The sequence below is a fragment of the Aquarana catesbeiana genome, linkage group LG13, assembly GCF_042186555.1.
Source record: "Aquarana catesbeiana isolate 2022-GZ linkage group LG13, ASM4218655v1, whole genome shotgun sequence".
NCBI classification, from domain to species: Eukaryota; Metazoa; Chordata; class Amphibia; order Anura; family Ranidae; genus Aquarana; species Aquarana catesbeiana.
In genome coordinates this window covers 136211618-136238110 of record NC_133336.1, presented here as the reverse complement: position 1 = coordinate 136238110, position 26493 = coordinate 136211618, and the positions used below count along the sequence as shown (strand labels likewise).

The following is a 26493-nucleotide window of genomic DNA, read 5'->3' as shown; positions in this document are numbered from 1 at the left end:
CATTCTAAAGCTGGCCATACATTATACATTTTTCTTATTCAATTTCGTTTAGATTTACCTTCAATTTCATATAATGCAAGGACCTGCCTGATTGCATACAAACTGAAAGTGTTTAGGTATTTATATGGTTTTGGTAAATCTAAAGAAAAGTTGTACAAGAAAATTGTATAAAGAGCACAAAGATAACCTTAATATAGTGGTGACAACTGTATGCTTATATCTATAAGATTAATGTGAGCAGAAAATTAAAATTGTATTTTTACCTGGATTTCTGCTTTAAAATGGGCATTTAAAAAAAAATGCAAATCCATGGTTTGTGGGAACCAACAAACTCTATGGTCTCACAACAATACCACATCTCACTAGTCTACCAAGTCATATAAGCAACAATGGAAAGAGTCCCACATTGGGGCAATAGGTGTTAGGAATCCTGCAAAATAGGGAACTTCCATTTTTCTATGAAATACTTTTTAAATGCTTTATCTATTTGATTCCAAAGTGCCTCTAGTAAGGAGTATCTATTCATCCCAGTGTTTTAAAACAGCATCTGGACTCAAGGCTTCTGAAAGACCTGGTGGCAATTAGTGCTGGTGCCCCCTACTCTCAGTAACAGCACTAAGTTTAGGAGTGAAGCAGATTCTGGGCTTAAAAGGTTTCTGTTGCTGCACAGCTGCAAGGCACAGCTTCAGACTCTCCCACCTCGGGAAGTATGTAAATGTAAAAAACAAAATCCCAATTATAAATTATAATCTAGAAATCTAGATGATACCTTTGTTTACTTTTGGCACCACATGGTCACATCATCAATCCCAATATCTTTCCAAATCTAAAGCTGGTCATAAATAAGTACATTTTTTTGGTTCAACCAGCAGGTTGAATAAAGAAAAACTGACCCAATTCCCCCATCCACCTTAAATGTGTGTCATTGTATTGTGACGGGGGGGAGGCTGCCCCGCCATCAAAATACACTTATCAGCAGCACTGATCAAGAGAAAATGTTCCATCAGGGCAGTTGTACAGACGTCGATCAGTAGATTGACTTCTGTATAACCACAGTGCCCATACATGGATCAGAATTCGGCTGATCCCTGCTGAATTTCCATCCAAATTTCAATCTATTTATGGGCAGCTTTGGGGATCTAAAATCTGTAAAAATTTCACTAAATGTGATGTTTTGTGTCCTTGTGAACCCGACTTGATCTCATCTTAATCTTATTTTAACAATGTATGCAAACTGATTGTTTTACCTGAAAGCTTGGCAATTTAGCATCCACAGTGGTGAAAAAAATATTTCCTAAATGAAAAGGCATGCATTCTGTTTTAGAGTTAACATTCTGCTGTTTCATAAAAAAATGACCCTTTAGTGTAATTTAACGTAGAAAAATTTAAATATTAAATATTTTTGGCTCCAAAAATTACATAAAAGCTGCTTAGAGAAAAATGACAGAAAATACATTTTTTTTAAAAATTCTTAAGTTTTGCTTTTTCAGTCCTATGTGCCTCAGGGGGGAAAAAAAAAAAAAGAAAAAACTAAAAACGTAGATGTGAGCAAGCCCTTAGTAAATGTAATGCCTTGTGAATGGAAATCAGGACATCAGGAGCGATTTGTAATATAGCACTGCCACCTAGTGAATATTCACTGTAGTGCTTTTATAAAGCTTAGCATGTATAGTAGGGATGAGCTTCGAGTTCGAGTCGAACATCGGCTGTTCGCCAGTTCGCTGAACAGCAAACAATTTGGGGTGTTCACGGCAAATTCGAAAGCCGCGGAACGCCCTTTAAAAGTCTATGGGAGAAATCAAAAGTGCTAATTTTAAAGGCTTATATGCAAGTTATTGTCATAAAAAGTGTTTGGGGACCTGGGTCCTGCCCCAGGGGACATGGATCAATGCAAAAAAAAAAGTTTTAAAAACGGCCGTTTTTTTCAGGAGCAGTGATTTTAATAATGCTTAAAGTGAAACAATAAAAGTGTAATATGCCTTTAAATTTTGTACCTGGGGGGTGTCTATAGTATGCCTGTAAAGGGGCGCATGTTTTCCGTGTTTAGAACAGTCTGACAGCAAAATGACATTTCAAAGGAAAAAAAGTCATTTAAAACTACTTGCGGCTATTAATGAATTGCCGGTCCGACAATACACATAAAAGTTCATTGATAAAGACGGCATGGGAATTCCCCACAGGGGAACCCCGAAACAAAATTTAAAAAAAAATGACGTGGGGGGTCCCCCTAAATTCCATACCAGGCCCTTCAGGTCTGGTATGGATATTAAGGGGAACCCCAGCCAAAAATTTTTTTTTTTTAAATGGTGTGGGGTCCCCCTCAAAATCTATACCAGACCCTTCAGGTCTGGTATGGATTTTAAGGGGAACCCCGTGCCAAAATTTTTTAAAAAATGGCGTGGGTCTCCCCAAAAATCCATACCAGACCCTTATCCGAGCACGCAACCTGGCAGGCCGCAGGAAAAGAGGGGGGGGAGAGAGCGCCCCCCCCCCCCCCCTGAACCGTACCAGGCCACATGCCCTCAACATTGGGAGAGTGCTTTGGGGTAGCCCCCCAAAACACCTTTTCCCCATGTTGATGGGGACAAGGGCCTCATCCCCACAACCCTTGCCCAGTGGTTGTGGGGGTCTGCAGGTGGGGGGGTTTATCGGAATCTGGAAGCCCCCTTTAACAAGGGGACCCCCAGATCCCGGCCCTCCCCCCTGTGTGAAATGGTAAGGGTACCCCTACCATTTCACAAAAAAAGTGTCAAAAATGTTAAAAATGACAAGAGACAGTTTTTGACAATTCCTTTATTTAAATGCTTCTTCTTTCTTCTATCTTCCTGCGGTTTCTTCCTTCATCTTCATTTTCTTCTGGTTCTTCCTCCGGTGTTCTCGTCTGGCATCTTCCTCCATGGCGCGGGCGTCTTCTTCCCTTCGTCTTCTGGGCCACTCCGCATCCAGCATTATGGGAGGCTCCCTCTGTGTGACGCTTCTCCTCTTCTGATGGTTCTTAAATAACGGAGGGCGGGGCCACCCTGTGACCCCGCCCCCCTCTGACGCACGGTGACCTCCCTGTCAGCCCCCTCTGACGTCACGGGGAATGCCACAGGAAAGTCCCTGTGCGTCAGAGGGGCGGGGTCACCGGGTGGCCCCGCCCTCCCTTATTTAAGAAACGTCAGAAGAGGAGAAGCGTCACACAGCGGAAGCCTCCCATCATGCTGGATGCAGAGCGGAAGACGAAGGAAATAAGACGCCGGCGCCGCGGAGGAAGATGCCGGACAAGAACACCGGAGGAAGAACCAGAAGAAGAAGATGGAGGAAGAAACCGAAGGAAGATAGAAGAAAGAACATAGAAGAAAGAAGATAGAAGATAGAAGAAAGAAGAAAGAAGCATTTAAATAAAGGAATTGTCAAAAACTGTCTTGTCATTTTTAACATTTTTGACACTTTTTTTGTGAAATGGTAGGGGTACTTTTGTACCCCCTTACCATTACACACAGGGGGGAGGGCCGGGATCTGGGGGGTCCCCTTGTTAAAGGGGGCTTCCAGATTCCGAAAAGCCCCCCGCCCGCAGACCCCCAAAACCACCGGGCAAGGGTTGTGGGGATGAGGCCCTTGTCCCCATCAACATGGGGACAAGGTGATTTGGGGGCTACCCCAAAGCACCCTCCCAATGTTGAGGGCATGTGGCCTGGTACGGTTCAGGAGGGGGGGCGCTCTCTCGTCCCCCCCCCCTTTTCCTGCGGCCTGCCAGGTTGCGTGCTCGGATAAGGGTCTAGTATGGATTTTTGTGGGGACCCCACGCCATTTTTTTTTAAATTTTGGCGCGGGGTTCCCCTTAAAATTCATACCAGGCCTGAAGGGTCTGGTATAGATTTTGAGGGGGACCCCACGCCATTTTTTTTTTAAATTTTGGCCGGGGTTCCCCTTAATATCCATACCAGACCTGAAGGGCCTGGTATGGAATTTAGGGGGACCCCCCCACATCATTTTTTTTTTAAATTTTGGTTCGGGGTTCCCCTGTGGGGAATTGCCATGCCGTTTTTTATCAATTAACTTTTATGTGTATTGTAGGACTGGCAATTCATTAATAGCCGTGAGTAGCTTTAAATTACTTTTTTTCCTTTGAAATATCATTTTGCTGTCAGACTGTTCTAAACACGGGAAACATGCGCCCCTTTACAGGCATACTATAGACCCCCAGGTACAAAATTTAAAGGAATATTACACTTTTATTGTTTCACTTTAAGCATTATTAAAATCACTGCTCCTGAAAAAAACGGCCGTTTTTAAAACTTTTTTTTTTGCATTGATCCATGTCCCCTGGGGCAGGACCCGGGTCCCCAAACACTTTTTATGACAATAACTTGCATATAAGCCTTTAAAATTAGCACTTTTGATATTCATGTTTGTGTCCCATAGGCTTTAACGGTGTTCGCGTGTTCAAACACATTTTTTGCCTGTTCACATGTTCTGGTGCGAACCGAACAGGGGGGTGTTCGGCTCATCCCTAATGTATAGCAGTAAAACATATTAGCATGCAACATTATAATTTAATAACATGCATTGCTTCAGCTAACTTTTTAGAAATGCAATATGGGATGGAATAGTTTTATTAACATTTGCAGTGAACATTGATCCAAGTAAAGTAACCAGTCAAAGAAAGCATGTCAGTCGAAAACAGTTGTAAGAGTGTAAATGACTATACATATATTCTACATATACACACACATAGACATGTATATATTGGCAAGTGGCCTCATAAAGGGCAGGTCATAGTTATGGAAGACTGAATATTTGGCACAGACTCTGGCACTCTTATTTTGGTAAAGACTCTAGAGGGAGACAGAAAGTTAAAGCGGAGTTCCACCCTCAAAAAAGTTATTTTTTTTAAAGTCAGCAGCTACTGATTTTTAATAAAGACACTTACCTGTCCAGGTAGCCCGCGATGTTGGCCCCCCAGAGGATGATCCATCCATTGGATCAGGTGCAGGCGTCGCCATTGTAATTAAGGGAAACCGGCAGTGGAGCCTTCAGGCTTCACAGCCGGTTTCCTACTGCGCATGTGAGAGTCGCGTGGCACTTTCTGAATAGCCCTGTCGACACACACAGGTCCCAGAAGGCAGCAGGCGGGAGAAGGAGGAGTGGTAGAGCCAGAAGAGGAAATGACGTACCTCACTGCGGTGAGGCTTGGGCGAAAGTTCACCTTTTTACTACTAAGGTAAGGGGAAAAAAAATTGTATATTCAAAAACGAGGGGTGGAGGGGTGGTCTTTTATTTAAGACCAAGTACTAAAGTTGGGTGGAGCAGAAGTAAGCGTTTAAGGTTCTGGAGTCTGGCTAGGAAAAGAGAGTGACGGTTTCCTGGCCAACATTCCACACCAGGTTATTTCAAAGCTGTTATGGTGATCACATGATTAGAAACCATGCTGATTTGTTCCCGATCATTAGCTCAAACCAGGATTTGTGAGTGATAGTAAACTTTCCAAGTAGGACTGTGCTCCTAGTTCTACAACTGAAGGAAGATTAAAGTATAACTGAAGGCAAACCTTTTTTTGTTTTGTTTTGGATAGAGTGGAGAAGCATTAGAACATCCGCCAGGTTTGTATTTCTGTCTGTGCTCCCATTAGGGGGATTCACCCTCTCTATTTGTACTGTTTACCATTATCACCAAATGTGAAAGTGAAATAAAATCTCAAATTTTGGGTTGTAACTAGAACAGCAATAAAGGGGAAATCTTCGAATAGGGGCATTAGTTCTGGAGATCCCGAGGTCAACTAGGGATTCCCTCACTTTGGAGGAATTTCCTCTTACTGCTTGTTTTGGCTATGGAACAGGAAGTATCCCAAATATCCCAAATGTGATATAGATAGCAAACAATAATCTGACAGGGGTTATAACCCTCTGCTACTTTATCCAAAATGGAAATAAAATGTACCTTTACCTTTAGTTCTACTTTAAAGGCTAAGCTCATGTTTTATACCAGGTTTCATGTTACACTTATTTTTATGGTGTAACATGTAACATGGTGTAAAACACATCCCACCTGAATCTTACAGGATTGCTTACAAACATTACTACAAGCCCTATCTACCCACGAGGAAGATGGGACTTGTACAGAGCACGCTGGTGAACCTTTCACCTTTTTTTTTTTTAAAAAGGTGGACTGTGTCTTTAACATTCTATTAGGACAAAGCACCACGCAAATGCAAATACTAATAGATAGATAGAAGACCTGTTTGGGATGGAGGTGCTGTGGTTGCCTTCAGGAGACCAGGGAAAGGAAAATTCCCATGAAACTGTTGGCCAAGAAGCCTCAAACTTTCTGTTTTTGTTTAATGTACCCTGAGATGGAAGACATTCTTTTTAATGTGAGGAGAATAACCATCAGTAAGAAACCAACTAACAGTGTTCTGAGTGGTGTGTATGGTTACCTGTGTTCCTGCTTTTACTCGGTGTTATAAAGGTGTGCTTGAAACAACTCCAACACTTCTGCCACCCCTTTCCCAACCATTTGATGCTAATTTGAAGGTGCATATATAGTGTGTGTGTGTGTGTGTGTGTGTGTGTGTAGCTACACATACACACAGATCTATCTATAGTAGGTAAAATATGTATTGAACACAGCACCATTTTTCTAGGTAAAATACAAAACATTCACTATCCAAATTACTTGCCACACTTACCGCAGCGGAATCCCAACACAAACATACCGCCACACCCGACCTGGAGAGGGAACTAGGGATACTGCGCAAACAGATTACAGACCTATTACAATACAGAGCTAAGGCTACAAATATGCCAAAAAATGACTTATGAGTCAGGAAATAAATGTGGGAAGCTATTGGCCAGAGCAGTTAGGGAACAAAAATCAACAGCCTACATCCCCCATATTATACGTCCGGATGGTACAAAATCCACATTACCGAAACACATATCACGAGACTTCAGGGACTTCTACCACTCATTATACAACCTACCGAACAGGGACCCCCCCCCCCCCCGCCCCCAAGCGGACATTGACACATACATAACATCTTCCCAAATGCGTTCCCTGCCCATAGAAGTTCAAGATGACCTAGACTCCCCAATCACTATAGAGGAGCTCCAACTTGCTATCGGAACCATGAAATCAGGCAAGGCCCCTGGCCCCGACGGATATACCGTCCAATATTATAAAACTCTCCTTCCAATTATTGGCCCATGGATGGTAACATTCTTTAATGCAGTAGGCACAGAAGTTCTATTCCCAAGGGATACCCTAAAAGCCCACATCACTCTGATCCACAAAGAAGGGAAAGACCCAGGTTCCTGTGGGAGTTACAGACCCATATCCCTTTTAAACATTGACCTGAAGATATTTACAAAAATCCTAGCTACCCGCCTGGCACAATACCTTCAGTCCTTGATCCACCTAGACCAGGTAGGCTTCATCCCCACTAGAGAGGTAAGAGACAACACTATTAAAGTGTTAAATCTCATACACATAGCAAACACCAAGAAAACCCCCTGTGTATTTGTAAGTACTGATGCCGAAAAAGCATTCGACCGGGTGAACTGGAACTTTATGTTCTTAGTTCTCCGTCATATCGGGATGGGTGAACGGATGCTTGGCTGGATAAGCAGAATCTATGCCAACCCGACGGCACAGGTGAAAGTGAATGGCCTGTTATCAGAACCTTTCTCTATTGGAAACGGCATGAGACAGGGGTGCCCTCTGTCGGCCCTCCTCTTTGCCCTTTCTCTGGAACCGTTCTTATGTAAAATAAGACTAAATCCAAGCATACAGGGGCTTATAGTTGGAGACTCTCACTGTAAAGTATCGGCATACGCGGATGATTTACTCTTTTCCCTGACTAATCACACAATCTCCTTACCTAACTTCCTGAAGGAATTTGACGCATATGGTTCCATCTCAAACTTGAAAATAAACTTCTCCAAATCGGAAGCGATGGGTGTCGCTATCCCTCCTCGTTCCTTACTAACCATTCAATCAAGTTTTCATTTTAAATGGACGAACTCGGCTCTTAAATATTTAAAAACACATATCCCATCTGATATAAGGCGCACATACGCCCTCAACTTTTCACCACTGCTTAATGTAGTCTGTAATCTAGTAAAAATGTGCATCCTCCTGAAATTTCTTTACCTATCCCAGGCCCTCCCAATACAGATACCTACCTCCTTCTTTAAACAGGTACAAGCCCATTTCACCCACTTTATCTGGACTCAAAAGCAACCCCGGTGAACCCGCGCTCAAATGTCACTCCCAGAACATAACGGGGGCCTGGCGGTGCGAGACATTAGACAATATTACCAGGCCACTCACTTGAGCAGGATACTAGACTGGAGATGAAATGTAACACACAAACTCTGGACACAAATAGAACAATCCCAGGCTATCATCCCATTGAAAAGTGCGCTTTGGTGCTATAACTCCCTACCTCCGAGACTGAAATACCATCCCCTGATAGGGACCACACATAGCCATGCAAACACTCCTGATGACATGTAACTCACCGCTGTATCCAATCCTTGGTCACCCGAATTTTACACCTGGCCTACACGCCGCGGAATACGCAAACTTGAGGAACACAGGCTGTGACCAGGCCTCCAAGTTTGTCACGTCGAACCGATGGCTATCTCTTACGGAGCTGACAGACACGATGGGCAATTACCGCCTTCCCACATACCTTGGGTCAGGAAGATAGTGGAAGATATAAAAAAAAATGGAGGACCTGGTACTTACCACACCACACAACAGAGAGAAATACACAAAGACCTGGAGTTTATGGAACATCTTTATTTACTCCGTTAAGGGGACGACACTATTAGGGTCATAGTAAATCCAGGCCCTGGAACGATTATATCCCACCTAGACCTCGCCCTGTCTCTGTTTCTTCTCTCCACCCTTCCTTCTTCCCCCTTTCTTATTGTCCCACTACCTACCAGTTTTCTGGTTTTAATGGAAAAAATTTGGGATGAGAATCCGTCCATTATAGAAAGGTACAAACATAATATCCCATAGCACAGCCTAATAGCAACCGCTCTCATGTTGGAGACTGCCAGGAAGGATATGATTGCACGTTTTATGTTGTCAAATACACTGTACTAAGTATTCACTGTCATTTACATTTCTGCTGTAATGAGGGGATTTCTCCTTCTGTTTGTATTAAATTAAAATTTATATTTGAAAAAAAAAAATACAAAACAAAAATGGGACTTTAGAGGTGCTGGGAACCCCCCCTCAGAATAAATGTCAATACAAAAATGAAGATAAAAAAGTTTTTATTACGAAGATAGAAAAAGAGACACAAAAGTCATTCAAGGGGTATAACCCCTTGAAAGCATGCATTTTTGTTCCTACACATAGTATTGAAACCATAACAAACACCCCTAGAAGTTGAGTTTCAGAATGCATGGTCATTCTTAGTTGGTGGAGCGATTTGTCTGGGTAATTCCAATAACGCACAAGACTCCTCAATGCTAACTAGTTACACAACCCCCTTCATGATTTTCCATATCTGCATGACACTATATGTGGGAAAGAAACTCAACCTCCAGGGGTGTTTGTTATGGTTTCAATACTATGTGTAGGAACAGAAATTCATGCTTTTAAGTGGTTATACCCCTAGTATCTCTTTTGTGTCTTTTTTACTAATTTTGTAATGAAAACTTTTTTATCTTCAATTATGTATTGACATTTATTCTGAGAGGGGGTTCCCAGCACCTTTAAAGTCCCATTTTGTACTGTATTTCCTCTAGTCTCTAAAGGGATGTGGTGCTGTTCCCTTCAGCCAAACTCTTTCTTCTAAACTTTTTCTAGATAAACATATTTCAAAAGGTGCTATTGACATGACAATTTCACCACAAAGAAACCAAAACAAATAAGTTCAGAAATGACGTTATATGTAATAAAATGGAATGACACAGGGAAAAAGTATTGAACACATGAAGAAAGGAAGGTGCAAAAAGGCATGGAAAGCCAGAACACAAGCTGAAATACATCAGTAATCAGAAAGCAATCCTCCCCCCTTGTTAGTGCAAATTAATATTAGCTGGTTCAGTCTCAACTGATGGCCTATAAAAAGGCGTCTCAGTGGCAAGGTGTCACACAAGGAACATCTCGTGATGGGTAAAAGCAAAGAGCTCTCTCAAGACCTTTGCAACCTTATTGTTGCAAAACATACTGTTGGCATCGGTTACAAAAGGATTTCTGAACTTCTGAATGTTCCAGTTAGCACCGGAAATGGAAAGAACATAAGGGGAAAATAATACTGGGAGTATGCTATAGGCCCCCTAACCTGCGGGTGGAAGTGGAGACGGATCTCCTATCACAAATTGGATTAGCAGCAAGGATGGGAAGTGTTATCATAATGGGGGATTTTAATTATCCAGACATAGACTGGGCGGAGGGAACCGCATTCATTTAAGGCTCGCCAGTTCCTTAATGTCTTGCAGGACAATTTTATGGGTCAGATGGTAGACGCACCAACTAGAAATAAAACATTACTGGATCTACTGATTACCAACAATACAGACCAGATCGCGGATGTGGAAATACGGGGCAATTTAGGTAACAGCGATCACAGGTCAATTAGTTTCAGTATAAATCACACAAATAGGAAACATAAAGGGAATACAAAGACACTGAATTTCAAAAGAGCCAACTTCTCTAAACCACAAACCTTGCTAAAAAGGCATAAATTGGGATAAAATATTAGGAACAAAGAATACGGAGGAGAGATGGGTTTGCTTTAAGAGTATATTAAATAAGGGCATTAGCCAATGTATCCCATTGGGTAATAAATTTAAAAGAGTGAACAAAAATCCTGGATGGCTTAACTCCAATGTAAAAATGCATATAAAAGTAAGGAGAAGGCCTTCAAAAAATACAAGGTTGAGGGATCATCCTCAGCATTCAGACTTTATAAAGGATGCAACAAGAAATGTAAGGGTGTAATTAGGGCGGCTAAGATAGAACATGAAAGACACATAGTGAAGGAGAGCAAAAAAAAATCCCAAGAAATTCTTTAAGTATGTAAACAGTAAAAAAGGGAGGAGAGACCATATTGGCCCCATAAAGAATGAGGAAGGACATCTGGTTACAAAGGATGGGGAGATGGCGAAGGTATTGAATTTATTCTTCTCCTCAGTCTTCACGAGTGAATCGTGGGGCTTCAGTAACCAAAACTGCAGTGTTTATCCTCATGACACAACACAGGAAGCACCTCCATGGTTAACAGAGGACAGAATTAAAATTAGACTTGAGAAACTTAACATTAATAAATCACCGGGACCAGATGGCTTGCATCCGAGGGTACTTAGGGAACTCAGTCAAGTGATTGCCAGACCGTTGTTCCTAATTTTTACAGATAGTCTACTGACTGGAATGGTACCAGCTGATTGGAGAAAAGCCAATGTAGCACCAATATATAAAAAGGGCCCAAAATACATCCCTGGGAATTACAGACCAGTTACCCTAACATCAATAGTATGTAAACTCTTGGAGGGGATAAGGGACTATATACAAGATTTTAGTAATAAGAATGGTATCATTAGCAGTAATCAGCATGGATTCATGAAGAATCGTTCTTGCCAAACCAATCTATTAACCTTCTATGAGGAGGAGAGTTGCCATCTAGATAAAGGAAGGCCCGTAGACGTGGTGTATCTGGATTTTGCAAAAGCGTTTGACACAGTTCCCCATAAATGTTTACTGTACAAAATAAGGTCCGTTGGCATGGACCATAGGGTGAGTACATGGATTGAAAACTGGCTACAAGGGCGAGTTCGGAGGGTGGTGATAAATGGGGAGTACTCGGAATGGTCAGGGGTGGGTAGTGGGGTTCCCCAGGGTTCTGTGCTGGGACCAATCCTATTTAATTTGTTCATAAACGACCTGGAGGATGGGATAAACAGTTCAATCTCTGTATTTGCAGACGATACTAAGCTAAGCAGGGCAATAACTTCTCCGCAGGATGTGGAAATCTTGCAAAAAGACCTGAACAAATTAATGGGGTGGGCGACTACATGGCAAATGAGGTTCAATGTAGACAAATGTAAAATAATGCATTTGGGTGGCAAAAATATGAATGCAATCTATACACTGGGGGGAGAACCTCTGGGGGAATCAAGGATGGAAAAAGACCTGGGGGTCCTAGTAGATGATAGGCTCAGCAATGGCATACAATGCCAATCTGCTGCTAACAAAGCAAACAGAATATTGGCATGCATTAAAAGGGGGATCAACTCCAGAGATAAAACGATAATTCTCCCACTCTACAAGACTCTGGTCCGGCCGCACCTGGAGTATGCTGTCCAGTTCTGGGCACCAGTCCTCAGGAAGGATGTACTGGAAATGGAGCAAGTACAAAGAAGGGCAACAAAGCTAATAAAGGATCTGGAGGATCTTAGTTATGAGGAAAGGTTGCGAGCACTGAATTTATTCTCTCTGGAGAAGAGACGCTTGAGAGGGGATATGATTTCAATTTACAAATACTGTACTGGTGACCCCACAATAGGGATAAAACTTTTTCGCAGAAGAGAGTTTAATAAGACTCGTGGCCACTCATTACAATTAGAAGAAAAGAGGTTTAACCTTAAACGACGTAGAGGGTTCTTTACTGTAAGAGTGGCAAGGATGTGGAATTCCCTTCCACAGGCGGTGGTCTCAGCGGGGAGCATTGATAGCTTCAAGAAACTATTAGATAATCACCTGAATGACCGCAACATACAGGGATATACAATGTAATGCCCCGTACACACGGTCGGACTTTGTTCGGACATTCCGACAACAAAATCCTAGGATTTTTTCCGATGGATGTTGGCTCAAACTTGTCTTGCATACACACAGTCACACAAAGTTGTCGGAAAATCCGATCGTTCTAAACGCGGTGACGTAAAACACATACGTCGGGACTATAAACGGGGCAGTGGCCAATAGCTTTCATCTCTTTATTTATTCGGAGCATGCGTGGCACTTTGTCCGTCGGATTTGTGTACACACGATCGGAATTTCCGACAACGGATTTTGTTGTCGGAAAATTTTATATCCTGCTCTCAAACTTTGTGTGTCGGAAAATCCGATGGAAAATGTGTGATGGAGCCTACACACGGTCGGAATTTCCGACAACAAGGTCCTATCACACATTTTCCGTCGGAAAATCCGACCGTGTGTACGGGGCATAATACTGACACATAATCACACACATAGGTTGGACTTGATGGACTTGTGTCTTTTTTTCAACCTCACATACTATGTAACTATGTACTATGTAACATCATTTCACCATAAATCGGTCATGATCAGGTGCTCCTCGCAAGATTTCTGACAGGAGTGAAAAGTTGTGGAGAGCTTCAGAAAGGCCTGGAATTAGCAGGTACAATTGTTTAAAAGAAAACAATAAGTAATGCACTGCCATGGCCTGTATGCACGCTCATCACCCAAGACTTCATTGCTGAAGAAAAGAAGAAAAAGCATGTTGAAGCTCATTTAAAGTTTGCTGCACAACATTTAGACAAGCCTGTGAAATACTGAGAGAAAATAGTCTGGTCAGATGAGACCCAAACTGAACTGTTTGGATGCCATAATACACACCATGTTTGGAGGTCAAATGGCACTGCACATCACCCCAAAGACACCCCCATACCAACAGCGAAGTTTGGAGTGGGAACATCATGATGCGAGCGGGGCTGTTTTTTAGCATACGGTACTGGCAAACTTCATGTCACTGAGGGAAGGATGAATGGAAAAATGTACCAAGACATTCTTGATAAAAATCTGCTGCCATCCAACAGAATGATGAAGATGAAACGAGGGTGGACATTTCAGCAAAACAATGATTCCAAACACAAAGCCAAGGAAACTCTCAATTGGTTTCAAAGAAAGAAAATAAGGCTGCTAGAATGGCCTAGCCAATCACCTGACTAGAGTCCAATAAAATATCTATGGAAAGAACTAAAGATCAGAGTTCATAGAAGAGGCCCACAGTACCTTCAAGATTTGAAGACTATGCGGAAGAATGGGCCAATATCACACCAGAGCAATGCATGCGACTAGTTTCTCCATACAGAAGGCATCTTGAAGCTGTCATTACCAACAAAGGATTTTGAACCAAACATTAAATAAATTTCAATTAGTGTGTGTTATTCTATTTTATTACACATGACTTCATTTCTGAACTTATTTGTTTTGCTTTCTTTGTATGTATGGATTGGATGGATTGTTACTGACATGTGGTGAACATTTCACATCAATAGCACCTATAGAAATATATTTACCTAGGAAAATGGTGACGTGTTCAATACTTATTTTACCTTATGTATCTATCTATACATACGCACACACACATTACTTTTCATATTGTTCTCCATTAACCACTTGACATCCGGCCATAGCCGATCTCAATTCCCGGGAGGTTGTCATATGACGGCCTCCCCTTTCCTCGCTTGGACACACCCAATCACAGATCGCTGTAAATGGCCAATGACAATGGCCATTAACAGCGCGATCGCCATGGCCAATGAGCGATGATCTCAAATGTAAACATATGAGATCATCTCTCATCACACAGAGACAGCATGTGAGGAGAGAGAGAAACTGTCAGTGATCTGTGAGTTTTTGAGAGTAAAAAAAACGTTTACAGTGCCCCATCAGTACAGTGCCCACCTGTGCCAATCGGTGCCCACCTGTGCCAATCGTGATCAGTGATCAGTGTCCATCTGCACATCTTCACAATCACTGCTCACCTGTGCCACCTCATCAGTGCCCACCTGTGTCACCTCATCAGTGCCCACCTGTGCCAAATCATCAGTGCCCACCTGTGCCAAATCATCAGTGCACATCTGTGCTGCCTCAGTGCACATCTGTGCAATCAATCAGTGCACATCTGTGCTGCCTCATCTGTGCCACCTCATCAGTGCCCATCTGTGCCGCCTCATCAGTGCCCAGCTGTGCCACCTCATCAGTGCACATCTGTGCCACCTCATCAGTGCACATCTGTGCCATCGCAGTGCACATCTGTTCCACCTCAGTGCCCACCTGTGCCTCCTAATCAGTGCCCACCTGTGCCATCTCATTAGTGCGCACCTGTGCCACCTCATCAGTGCCCACCTGTGCCAATCAGTGCCCATCTGTTCCGCCTCATCAGTGCACATCTGTTCCACCTCATCAGTGCCCCTCTGTGCCACCTCAGTGCCCATCTGTGCTCATCAGTGCCGCCTCATCAGTGCCCATCAGTGCAGGCTTGGCAACCATGTCCAAAAGGTGCTTTTCCATCGAGGAGGCGTACCAAATACTGTCCCAGGCCGACGAGAGCAACAGGGAGCTCTCTTTTTCGGATTCCCTTTCAGACTCCGATTCTGAGTCGGACATAAATTATGAGCCAGTCCTCAGTAGTGGAACACTGAGTGACTCAGAGGAGGAAGATATTCGGCCCGCCAAACGAAGGCGTTCTGGTGAGGAGGCAGTGCCATCCACCAGCACCGCAGTACCTCGGCAAGAAAGGCCAAGGACACATGCCAGCCTTCCCTATGCCCTGCAGAACCCCTTGTGGCTTACTCCTAATTCAGGAGAAGCCAACATTCCCCCTTTCACTGCCCAGTCAGGAGTCCAGGTGGACACAGAGAATTTTTCCCCAATAAATTTTTTTTATTTAATTTTTACCGAGGATATGCTATCAAATATTGTGGCCCAGTGCAACCTTTATGCACAGCAATTTATTTTGAATAATCCAATGTCCTACTATGCCCGTCCCTACGAGTGGAGAGACCTAACGGTGGAGGAGTTGAAGGTTTTTTTAGGCCTAACATTTAATATGGGACTCACCAAAAAAAACACTTTGATGTCCTATTGGTCAACCCACCCCATCCCCCACATGCCAGTATTCTCCAAGGTAATGCCCAGAAACAGCTACCCCATGATAATGCGGTTCCTTCATTTCAATGACAATACCCAGTGCCCTCCCCGAAATGACCCAAACTATGACAGGCTTTTCAAAATTCGGCCACTTCTAAATTATTTTTCTGAAGTATTCCCCCAGCTGTTTACCCCGGACAAAAACATATGTGTGGATGAGTCCCTTGTTAAGTTTAGTGGCAGGCTTAAAATAAAACTATTTATTCCCAGTAAAAAGGCCCGCTGTGGGGTGAAGGTATACAAATTATGTGACCGAGTCACAAGTTATATATATGCCTTCAAAGTGTACGAAGGGAAGGACACCCAGCTGCAACCCCCTAATTTCCCAGACTACTTGGGATCAAGCGGAAAATTGTTTGGGACCTCATATACCCCCTACTGGAGAAAGGCTACAATTTATACATAGACAACTTCTACACATCCCTGCCCCTGTTCCACAACCTTCACCGGAAGAAGACGCCAGCATGTGGCATCGTAAAAAAGAACCGGAAGGGCTTTCCTCAAAGTCTTGTCAATAAGAAATTGAGAAAAGGAGAAACGGCAAGTCTATGAAACAACGAGATTTTGGCAGTGAAGTGGAGGGACAAAAGGGATGTCTACATGTGGTCTTCAATCCACAATGATACATTTGTGGAAATCCCCAGAAGGAATGGCCCCATACAAAAACCTAAATGCATCTATGATTATAATTTGTTTATGGGAGGAGTCGACTGCAACGACCAGATGCTGGAACCATACCTTGCCACAAGACGGACATACCATTGGTACAAAAAAGTCGCAATTTATTTTTTTCAATTGGCCATATACAATTCATATGTAATTTATCGCAACTCCACCCAAAACCCCAAACGCTTCCTTGGCTACCAGGAGGAAGTTTTCACTGCCCTTATATTCCCGAACAGCACACCAGAAAATATCCGATCAGATGTTCTTAGTCGACTCTCCGAACGCCACTTTCCCGATAAAATCCCTCCCAAACCAACAGGCCAACGACGACAAAAAAATGTATAGTGTGTACCAGAGCAGGATTCAGAAGAGACACATCTTTTTATTGTGCACAATGTCCTTCCGAACCAGGCCTCTGCGTAGGTGAATGTTTTTGCCGTTACCATACTTCAGTAAATTATTAGTGAAGTATGGTAAACGTAAGCCTCGGTTCCTGCAATTTACCCTCACACCCCTTATGCCACTGCCTGCTCTGTAACTAACCCTGGTTTGTTATTTGACCATGCTTCTGTCTGCCGATTCTGTACATACCTCTGCCTGATCTGGAACTGACCCTGGACTGTTATTCGACCATTCTTCTGCCTAACGATTCTGTACATACCTCTGCCTGATCTGGAACTGACCCTGGACTGTTATTCGACCATGCTTCTGCCTAATGATTCTGTACATAAATCTGCCTGATCTGGAACTGACCTTGGACTGTTTGACCATGTTTTTTGCCTACCTCATGGACTGATCTTGTACCCTGCTACTGAACTAGTGGGATTCAACACAGGGGTCTCACATATGTGAGGGGCTCCAGAATTGTTTTTCTGGATGAAGAAAACATTTTTTTCTGTTTTCTCAATCCTAGATTAGGGTCTGGAGACTCGGAGGCTTCAAAGAGATTTGGGTGGGAGAAGCCTCTACCCCTGTCCCCATTCTGTCCTGAACGAGGCCCTACTTCTGCCTGTAGGACTTACTGCTTTCATGCCTCTGCCTGTCGCACTGACCACACCACATGGACCTGCCTACTACCAGGACCAATATTTTTGGCACTGCACTGACCCTGGACTTTATATGGACAGTAACCCTGCCTCCTGCCTGGACAATTGTGTTCGCCGTTGCTGACCAAGTCCCTGCCTGGACCAGTGCTATCCTCCTGTGTACAACTGTGCTACTACAACCACAGGTAATCTTTTGTTTACGCTTTGCTCAGCATAATGTATTTTGGGGTGTAATTCTTGGTATGTGCATGCTATGTGTTCCTGGAACACCTGACGGTGTTCCTTGCATGTTGGATCTCTGTATGTGGCCAGGCTGTGTAGAAGTCTCACACATGTGGTATCGCCATACTCAGGAGGAGTAGCAGAATGTATTTTGGGGTGTCATTTTTGCTATCTAAATGCTATGTGTTGGAGATATCTTATAAACGGACAACTTTGTGTAAAAAAAATGCGTTTTCATCTTTTTTCCACATTTTCCAAAAACTTCTGTAAAAAAATGAACCGTTCAAAAGACTCATTATGCCTCATACATTATACGTTGGGGTGTTAGTTTTCCAAAATGGGGTCATTTTGTGGGTGTTTCCATTGTCCTGGTGCTCCAGGGCCTTCAAAGGTGTAATAGGTGATTGAGAAATGTGATGTGTAATTTATGCTTCTAGAACACCGGATGGTGCTCCCTGCATGCTGGGCCTCTGTATGTGGCCAGGCAGTGAAAAAGTCACACACATGTGGTATCGTAATACTCAGGAGGAGTAGCAGAATGTATTTTGGGGTGTCATTTTTGCTATCTAAATGCTATGTGTTGGAAATATCTTATAAATGGACAACTTTGTGTAAAAAAAATACGTTTTCATTTTTTTTCCCCATTTTCCAAAAACTTCTGTAAAAAAATGAACTGTTCAAAAGACTCATTATGCCTCATAGATTATATGTTGGGGTGTTAGCTTTCCAAAATGGGGTCATTTTGTGGGTGTTTCCATTGTCCTGGTGCTCCAGGGCCTTCAAAAGTGTTAGGCCCCTTTCACACGATTGGACCGTTCAGGTCTGCCTGTCAGTTTTGACGGCGGACCTGAACGGGCGCTCCATGTTAGCCTATGGAGCGACGGATGTCAGCGGAGACATGTCCGCTGACATCCGACCCCGTCCGATCCGCTAAAAGCAGACGGATGGCCCTACGTCCAGATCCATCGCTGGCAGATCGGATCGGGTGAGATCTGACGAAAACGGACATGCTGTCCGTTTTCATCCGATCCCTCCATAGGCAGCAGCGGCGCCTGACAACCCCCTCCCCGCTCAGTGAGCAGAGAGGGACCTGTCATCCGCCGGCTCAGCGGAGATCAATGGACTGATCTCCCGCTGAGCCAACAGACCAAGGCGGGCTCCGTGGAAATGGAGTCCGCCTCGTGTGAATGAGGCCTAATAGGTGGTTGAGAAATGTGATGTGTAATTTATGCTCATAGAACACCTGATGGTGCTCCCTGCATGTTGGGCTTCTGTATGTGGCCAGGCAGTGAAAAAGTCCCACACATGTGGTATCGTAATACTCAGGAAGAGCAGCAGAATGTATTTTGTGGTGTCATTTGTGGTATACACAAACCATGTGAGAGAAATAAGCTATTACAATGACAATTTTGTGGGGGAAAAAAAATCTAAATTTTGCAAAGAATTGTGGGAAAAAAATACAACTTCAAATAACTCACCATGCCTCTAACTAAATACCTTGAAATGTCTACTTTCCAAAAAGGGGTGATTTGGGGGGCATTTGTACTTTCCTGGCTTGTTAGGGTCTCAGGTAATGAGATAGGCCACCAGTACATCAGATGTGATCATTTTTTTATGATTTGCATCATAGCTTGTAGACTCTAAAACTTTCACACAGACCAAATAATTTCCCCAAATTTTTGGTTATTTTTACCAAAGATATATAGCAGTATAAATTGTGGCCAAAATTTATGAAGAAAAATTACTAATTTGCAAAATTTTATCACAGAAATTAAGAAAAATTTGTTTTTCTTTCAAAATTTTCAGTCTTTTTTCATTTATAGCGCAAAAAATAAAAAACCCAGAGGTGATCAAATACCACCAAAAGAAAGCACTATTTGTATGAAAAAAGGACAAAAAAATCATTTGGGTACAGTGTTGCATGACTGAGTAATTGTCATTCAAAGTGTGAGAGCACTGAAAGCTGAAAATTGGTCTGGATAGGAGGGGGGTTTAAGTGCCCAGTAAGCAAGTGGTTAATTTGATATATCTTCAGGTCCACTGTAAATATGTCATATGGAAACAAATCTATACAAAGTTCAAAAAGAAAACTTTTGTTAACAGATTAGTTAGCTGACTCATCACATCTTCCAGTCTCTAGTGTCATTCACTAAACATACCTCAGCCATTGTGTTTTGAATGGGAGTGCCAGTTAGAAGAAGCCTGTTGCGGCACTGAAACTGTAGCAGTATCTTCCACCGAACACTAAATTAATAGAAAACAAAATAAAATGTTAGCAAAATCATTTACATTTCAGTTCAATAACAATGAAGTTGGAAAGCAAAAACTGTATGTTGAATGGAGGATGTGAAAGCTAGTAAAGTATAACTTAAGTACTGAGAAATCACTGTGCATTTACCTGGGTGAAGTAACCAATTATGCTAATATTTTAATTTCTATTCTGAAAGTAAATGCAACATATAAATGGGAAATCAATTAATAGTGGCATTATATTCCTCAAAAATAATAGAGGTCACAATGAAAGGACTTGCGTATTAAATCCTCAAGTTGTTTCCTCTACCGTAGGTAGTGTTCTCCCTAGAATTTTATTTTCTAATGAGGTGGGATAAAAGAAGAAATGAAGGCAAAGTAATATCACTGAGAAATGGAGATTTTGGCAAATGTTTAGGTTAACTCAATGTGTTGTATATCATGTCTAGGTCAGTGCCTAATATAGGGTCCAGTGCCAGAAGCAAAATTACACACAGTCCTCTATCTTCTTTTGGCAGGGTCTGGTTCCCTGAAGCTTAGCAGAGGAGTAAATCTGGAAATCTGCATAAACAGACATATGTAGCAGCTAGAAATCTTGATAGAAGAAATCTGATGAAGGTGACAAAAAAGGAAAGTGATTTGCCTCTCTCAGAACATAGTAGGTGAGGTTGAAAAAATAGGATTTTTATAACAGCTTACCTATAAATACCTTTTCTTGGAGTACATCACGGGACACAGAGCCATAGTAGTTACTATATGAGTTATAGGCCACCTTCAGGTGATGGACGCTGGCACATCCTAAGACAGGGAGTCCACTTCCTATATAACCCCTCCCACTTCTGGGAGTACCTCAGTTTTTGTAGCAAAGCAATATACATGTATTAGAAGAGGGGAGGGACATCTGTGTCCCATGATGTACTCCAAGAATAGGATTTTACAGGTAAGCTGTTATAAAAATCCTATTTTCTTTATCGTACATCACAGGACAGAGCCATAGTAGTTACTATGTGGGATGTCCCAGAGCAATGCCAACTGAGGGGAGGGAAACAACAAAAGTAGGGCACCATGAGACTAAAGGACCTATACTGCTGCCTGCAGCATACTATGCCCAAAGGCGATATCCTCATGCCTTTTTACATCCACCTGATAGAATCTGGTAAATGTATGGACTGAAGACCAAGTTGCGGCCTTGCAGATTTGGGCCATGAAAGCCTGGTGATGCACTGCCCACGAAGCACTAACAGCCCTAGTGGAGTGCACTTTTATTTCGATGCTGCTTGTCCTCTTTTAGGACCCTCAGGCAACACAAACAAAGCATCCCGTTTTCTAATCTGAGCAGTCGCCTTCAAGTAGACTTCGACTGCTCTCACCACATCCAGAGAATGCAGTGACTTCCCTTCCGTAGAACCGGGTTCTGGACAAAAATGAAGGTAGAACAATATCCTGGTTTAGATGAAAACCTGAAACTACCTTCGGTAGAAAGTCAGGATGAGGAAGCAATACTACCTTATCCTTGTGAATAATTAAATATGGCTCTTTACAAGAAAGAGCAGCCAACTCTAATACCCTTCTAGCAGAAGATATGGCTACCAGAAAAACTAGTTTCCTTGTCAAAGGGACCAAGGGAATATGCCTTATCGGCTCAAAAGGCTGTTTCTACAATGCCGACAGAACTAAATTCAAGTCCCAAGGGTTCAGGGGTGACCTAACTGGAGGATTAAGCCCCGTTAACCCCTGAATAAAGCTACGAACTAAAGAATGTGAAGCAAGTGGTTGTTGAAATAATACCGATAAGGCCGAGACATGGCCTTTGATAGTACTTAAGGCCAGCTTTATTTCTAACCCCATCTGCAGAAAGTCAAGGATTCTACCTATGACATACTTCTTGGGGTGCCAACCCCTGGATTCACACCAGGAGACATATGCCTTCCAGACTCTATAATATATGATTCTGGAGGCCGGTTTCCTTGCATTAATAAAGGTAGAAACCACTGAACCTGACAGCCCACGCTTCTTCAGAATGTGCGTCTAAAAAGCCAAACCGTTAAATTTAGTGCTCGTAAGGTAGGATGGAATACCGGACCTTGCGAGAGAAGGTCTGGACGTGGTGGTAGGGTCCATGGGTCCTCTACCGCCATCCTTATGATCTCTGCATACCAAGATCTTCTGAGCCACAAGAATCACAGACTTACCTTCCTGCTTGATCCTGTAAAGAATTCGTGAAAGCAGCAGAATAGGAGGAAAAGCATAAATCAGTGAAAACTGATTACACGGGAACACCAACGCATCTGTTTCGCAAGCTAGCGAATCCTCTGTTCTTGACACAAAGTTGTCGATCTTTTTGTTGAACCTGGACACAAACAGATCTGCGTCTGTGATCCCTCATCTTTGGCATATTGACAGGAAGATATCGGGGTGAAGGGACCATTCTCCCGGGAACAACTGCTGGTGACTCAAGTAGTCCGCCTGCCAATTTTCTATTCCCGGAGTGAAGACTGCTTATAGGCAAGGTACATTGTTTTCAGCCCAAGTTAGGATATGATTCACCTCTCTCTGGGCCGCGCAACTTCTCTTGCCCCCTTGGTGACTGATATAGGCCACTGCTGTGGCATTGCCAGATTGGATCCTGACAGGACAATTCCGTAACCTGAATATCCAGACCCTCAGGGCCAAGAGCGCTGCCCGAATCTCTAGAATGTTGATGGGCATGGTCACTTCTGATCTGGACCATTTCCTTTGGACAGTCACCTTTTCCAGGACTGCTCCCCAACCTTAAAGGCTGGCATCTGTTGTTACCACCTTGCAGGTAACTGGTAGGAAGGATTTTCCCTTCTGCAGATTCTTGGTTAACCACCACCAACTGAGGCTCCGGCGCACCCTTGGAGACAGACACATTGGGAAATCTAGAGCATGGATCTTCTTGTTCCAAGCCGACAGGATACTATTTTGCAGCAGCCTCGAATGAAACTGAGCATAAGGAATGGCCTTGAATGAAGCCACCATCTTTCCCAACAACCTCATGCAAAGTCGAATAGAAGGATTCTTCTTTGCCTTGACCACCTGAATCAGTTCCTTTATGGCACTGATCTTCACCTGGGGTAAGAATACCCTTTTCTGGGCTGTATCTATGATCAGACCCAAGTATTCTAATCCCTTTGATGGTTTTAAGGAAGATTTCTCTAGGTCAGTGGTTCTCAACCTGGGGGTCGGGACCCCCTTGGGGGTCAAATGATGATTTGCCAGGGGTCACCAAATCCTTGGCTGTTTCTGAAGCCCGCACCGCTTTCCCAGCCTTTTTGTGGCCACCCAGCAGGGCTGTCCCTGGAGCCCACAGCCGGCCACTCAGCCTCTTCGCAGCTGCCCATTCAGTTCACGGCATGACTGGGGGGCAGAGACTAGAGGTCAGCTGACTGGTGAGGAATGTGAAGTGGGAGGGGCTAGAGGAGACCCTATCTCCTGATTTCGGCATAGGTGTCACTGCTACGAGACACCACAAAGTCGGAGACACAGTGAGTAAAACTACCTGTGATTATAGTTGCCATTAAAAGTCCCCACTACAGTTCTCAGATCAGCAGATGACCTTGATTAAGAGCACCTAAGTTGGCTGAGCAGAACTCCCCGCCAACATTGTCACTCATCTTACCCCCCCCCCACCAAGGAGTAAGAGAAGGAATAAAAATATAGAATACGTGGAAGGGAGAGGAAAAGAGGGGGAGGAACAAAGAAAAAGGGAGAGAAAGAATAAGCGAAAGAACAAGAAAGATGGCTAGAAAGAGGGATGGGGGGAAATAAACAAGAAATTAGGATAGAGAGAGATAAAAGGGAAAGAAAGGAGAACAAAGAGAAAGAGTGGTACATCCTATAATGTACCATAAGGGGTTTTAATATTGTATGAGTGGAAGGAACTAAGGGAGCACTAAATATCCGTGGGTTAGGGGCGCAAATTACTTGTCTTGCCTTGGGTGCTGACAAACCATGCTATGAAAATAATTTTACGGTTGGGGGTCTCCACGACTTAGGAAATTTTATCAATGGGTCACGGCACTAGGGGGGTTGAGAACCACTGCTCTAGGTTGATAATTCAACCTAGGTATTCCAGGTAGACTGTGGTGATCATACTTTGGTCTAAGCAGGCTACTGACTGGTCTATCAAGAGCAGATCGTCTAGGTAAGCTATAATCATTATACCTTAGGCCCTTTAATTTGGCTAGGGGAGGGGCCAGGATTTTTGTAAACACTTGAGGTGCAGTAGCTAGACCAAAAGGCAGAGCTACATATTGAAAATGAAGATTTTATACCTCGAAACGTAGCTATTTCTGGTAAGCGGGAAAAAAAGGCACACGGAGGTATGCATCCTTGATGTCGATTGACGGCAGAAGTTCTCCACCTTGTAGGATGGAGACCACAGATCGGATTGACTCCATGTGAAAAAAGCGGATATTCAGAAACCAGTTTAGATCATTGAGATCTAGAATGGGTCTGACATCTCTATTTGGTTTTGGTACCGTGAAAAGGTTTGAAAAACCCCAGTCCCTGATCTTCCATGGGGACCACTGAGATCACTTTTTGAGACAAAAGATGGTCTAATGCTTGAAAGAGAGACTTATTTTTCTCTGGATCCCTGGGAACATTTGATCTGAGAAATCGAGGAGACGGGGACTTTTGGAACTCTAGTTTGTACCCTAGCATTATCGAGGAAGTCACCCATCTGTCTCGACACTCTTCCTGCCAGACTCTTGATAACTGCAGAAGTTTTCCGCCCAATTAAGCGAGCGGGGGCATCCCTCCATAACGAGGCTTTAGTATTTGGTTTTGTAGATTTCCTCCCCCAGGACTTCTTTTGTCCCTGGGGTAGACCCTGAGGATTACCCCCTTAAACTTGACGGCGGAGGCCGTCGTGACTGCCTGGAGGCTGATGTACCTGGCACCGGTGAAGGAGCTTGTTTAAATGAAATACGTTTACTCCTCTTCCTAACTGTCAAAAAAGGGTACTTTTTCCACTAGAAATTTTTTGGATGTGTTTATCCAAATCATCCCCAACAGCCATTTCACCGTGAAAAGGAAAACTACCCAGGAGCTTTTTGCATGGCACTTCGGCTGACCAATTTTTCAACCATAAGATTCTACGCATATGCACCAGCCCAAGCGTAAGGCACGAGGCCTGAAGAATAGAATCTCTCATGGCGTCTATTGCAAAACATAACGCCGCTGGTAGCTCAGCTAAATCCTGGGCCTGCTGATCAGGCATAACCTTGAGCACCTGTTTAAACAGGTCTCTCAAGGACTGACATACACCAATTGCTGCCAGTGCAGGCTGAGTTACTGAACCTGCCAGAGAAATCCGTTGGATCCCTAAGCATTTGAGCATTGTCTACCGGACAAGTCAAACTTTTATTCACAGAGGATATAGCAGCGTCAATTGCTGGTATCTCCCACTTCTTAGTGAATTTTTCCTCCATAGGATAAAGTGTTGAAAACTTTTTAGGTGGAAAAAAATGCTTATCTGGGTGATCCCACTCAGAACACATAAGCTTTTCCAGCAATGAATGGACAGGAAAGGCATGCACAGCTTGAGGAGGCTTTAGCGAACCCAAACAAGAAGTGGGCTTATCAACCGACTCAGTTAAGGGTAGCATAATTGTGGAGCGGACCAAACTCAGTAAGAGACTGCACCATCAATCTTTCAGATTGTGAAGCTGATCCTTCCACATTTGACCCCTCAGAAGAGGAGTCATCAGCCTCCTCACGGTCCCCTGAGGGAAATTCATTTTTTCCCGTCCCCAGTTCCTCAGTTTGAGGGTCCTGAGTAATGGAAGGGGACCTGTCGCATTTTGTCCCACACTGGGATGCGATTAAAGCCGCTAACCTTTCCTCCAAACTTATCATGGCTGAGGAAAAAACCTCTTCAGTAATATAGACAGGGGCTGCAGTGTTGGAAACAGTTGCAACACTTGACGGCCCTGGTGGCTCATTCTGACCAGCCACCTCAGATCTCTCAGGGGAGACTTTTTTGAGCTTGAGGGAGTCCCTTTTGAGCCCTTTTTTGGGGGCTTTATACCTCCCCTTCTGACCACAGCCCGATGCACAAATGCAGAGATACTACCAGAAGAAATTGCACCCACTGCTTGAGCAAATAGTCCAGCAACTGCCGCTGCTATTAGTGCTCAGCCTGGTGCTTTAGTAAATGTGCCAAGGGAATGTCTGTGTCACCACTTACATGTCCCGTTTTTGCTCGTGTCCCTCACCCTATGGTTCATGCCAACAGACCTTTTGTACTTTGTACATAAAACATTTATGGGGAACTGTGTCAAATGTTTTTGCAAAATCCAGATACACCACATCTATGGGCCTTCCTTTATCTAGATGGCAGCTCCTCATAGAAGGTTAATAGATTGGTTTGGCAAGA

At 43.4% G+C, this 26493-nt stretch overlaps 1 protein-coding gene across 2 annotated transcripts in view; it reads right to left on the bottom strand.

The window, feature by feature from the left end:
* INO80 (INO80 complex ATPase subunit) overlaps positions 1–26493 on the bottom strand; it is a 357091-nt gene that overhangs the window by 155648 nt on the left and 174950 nt on the right. For both annotated transcript variants that reach the window (XM_073609688.1, XM_073609689.1), the window contains exon 17: positions 19997–20081. In XM_073609688.1, the coding sequence (XP_073465789.1) occupies positions 19997–20081 (85 nt within the window). The remainder of the gene's footprint in view (positions 1–19996; positions 20082–26493) is intronic.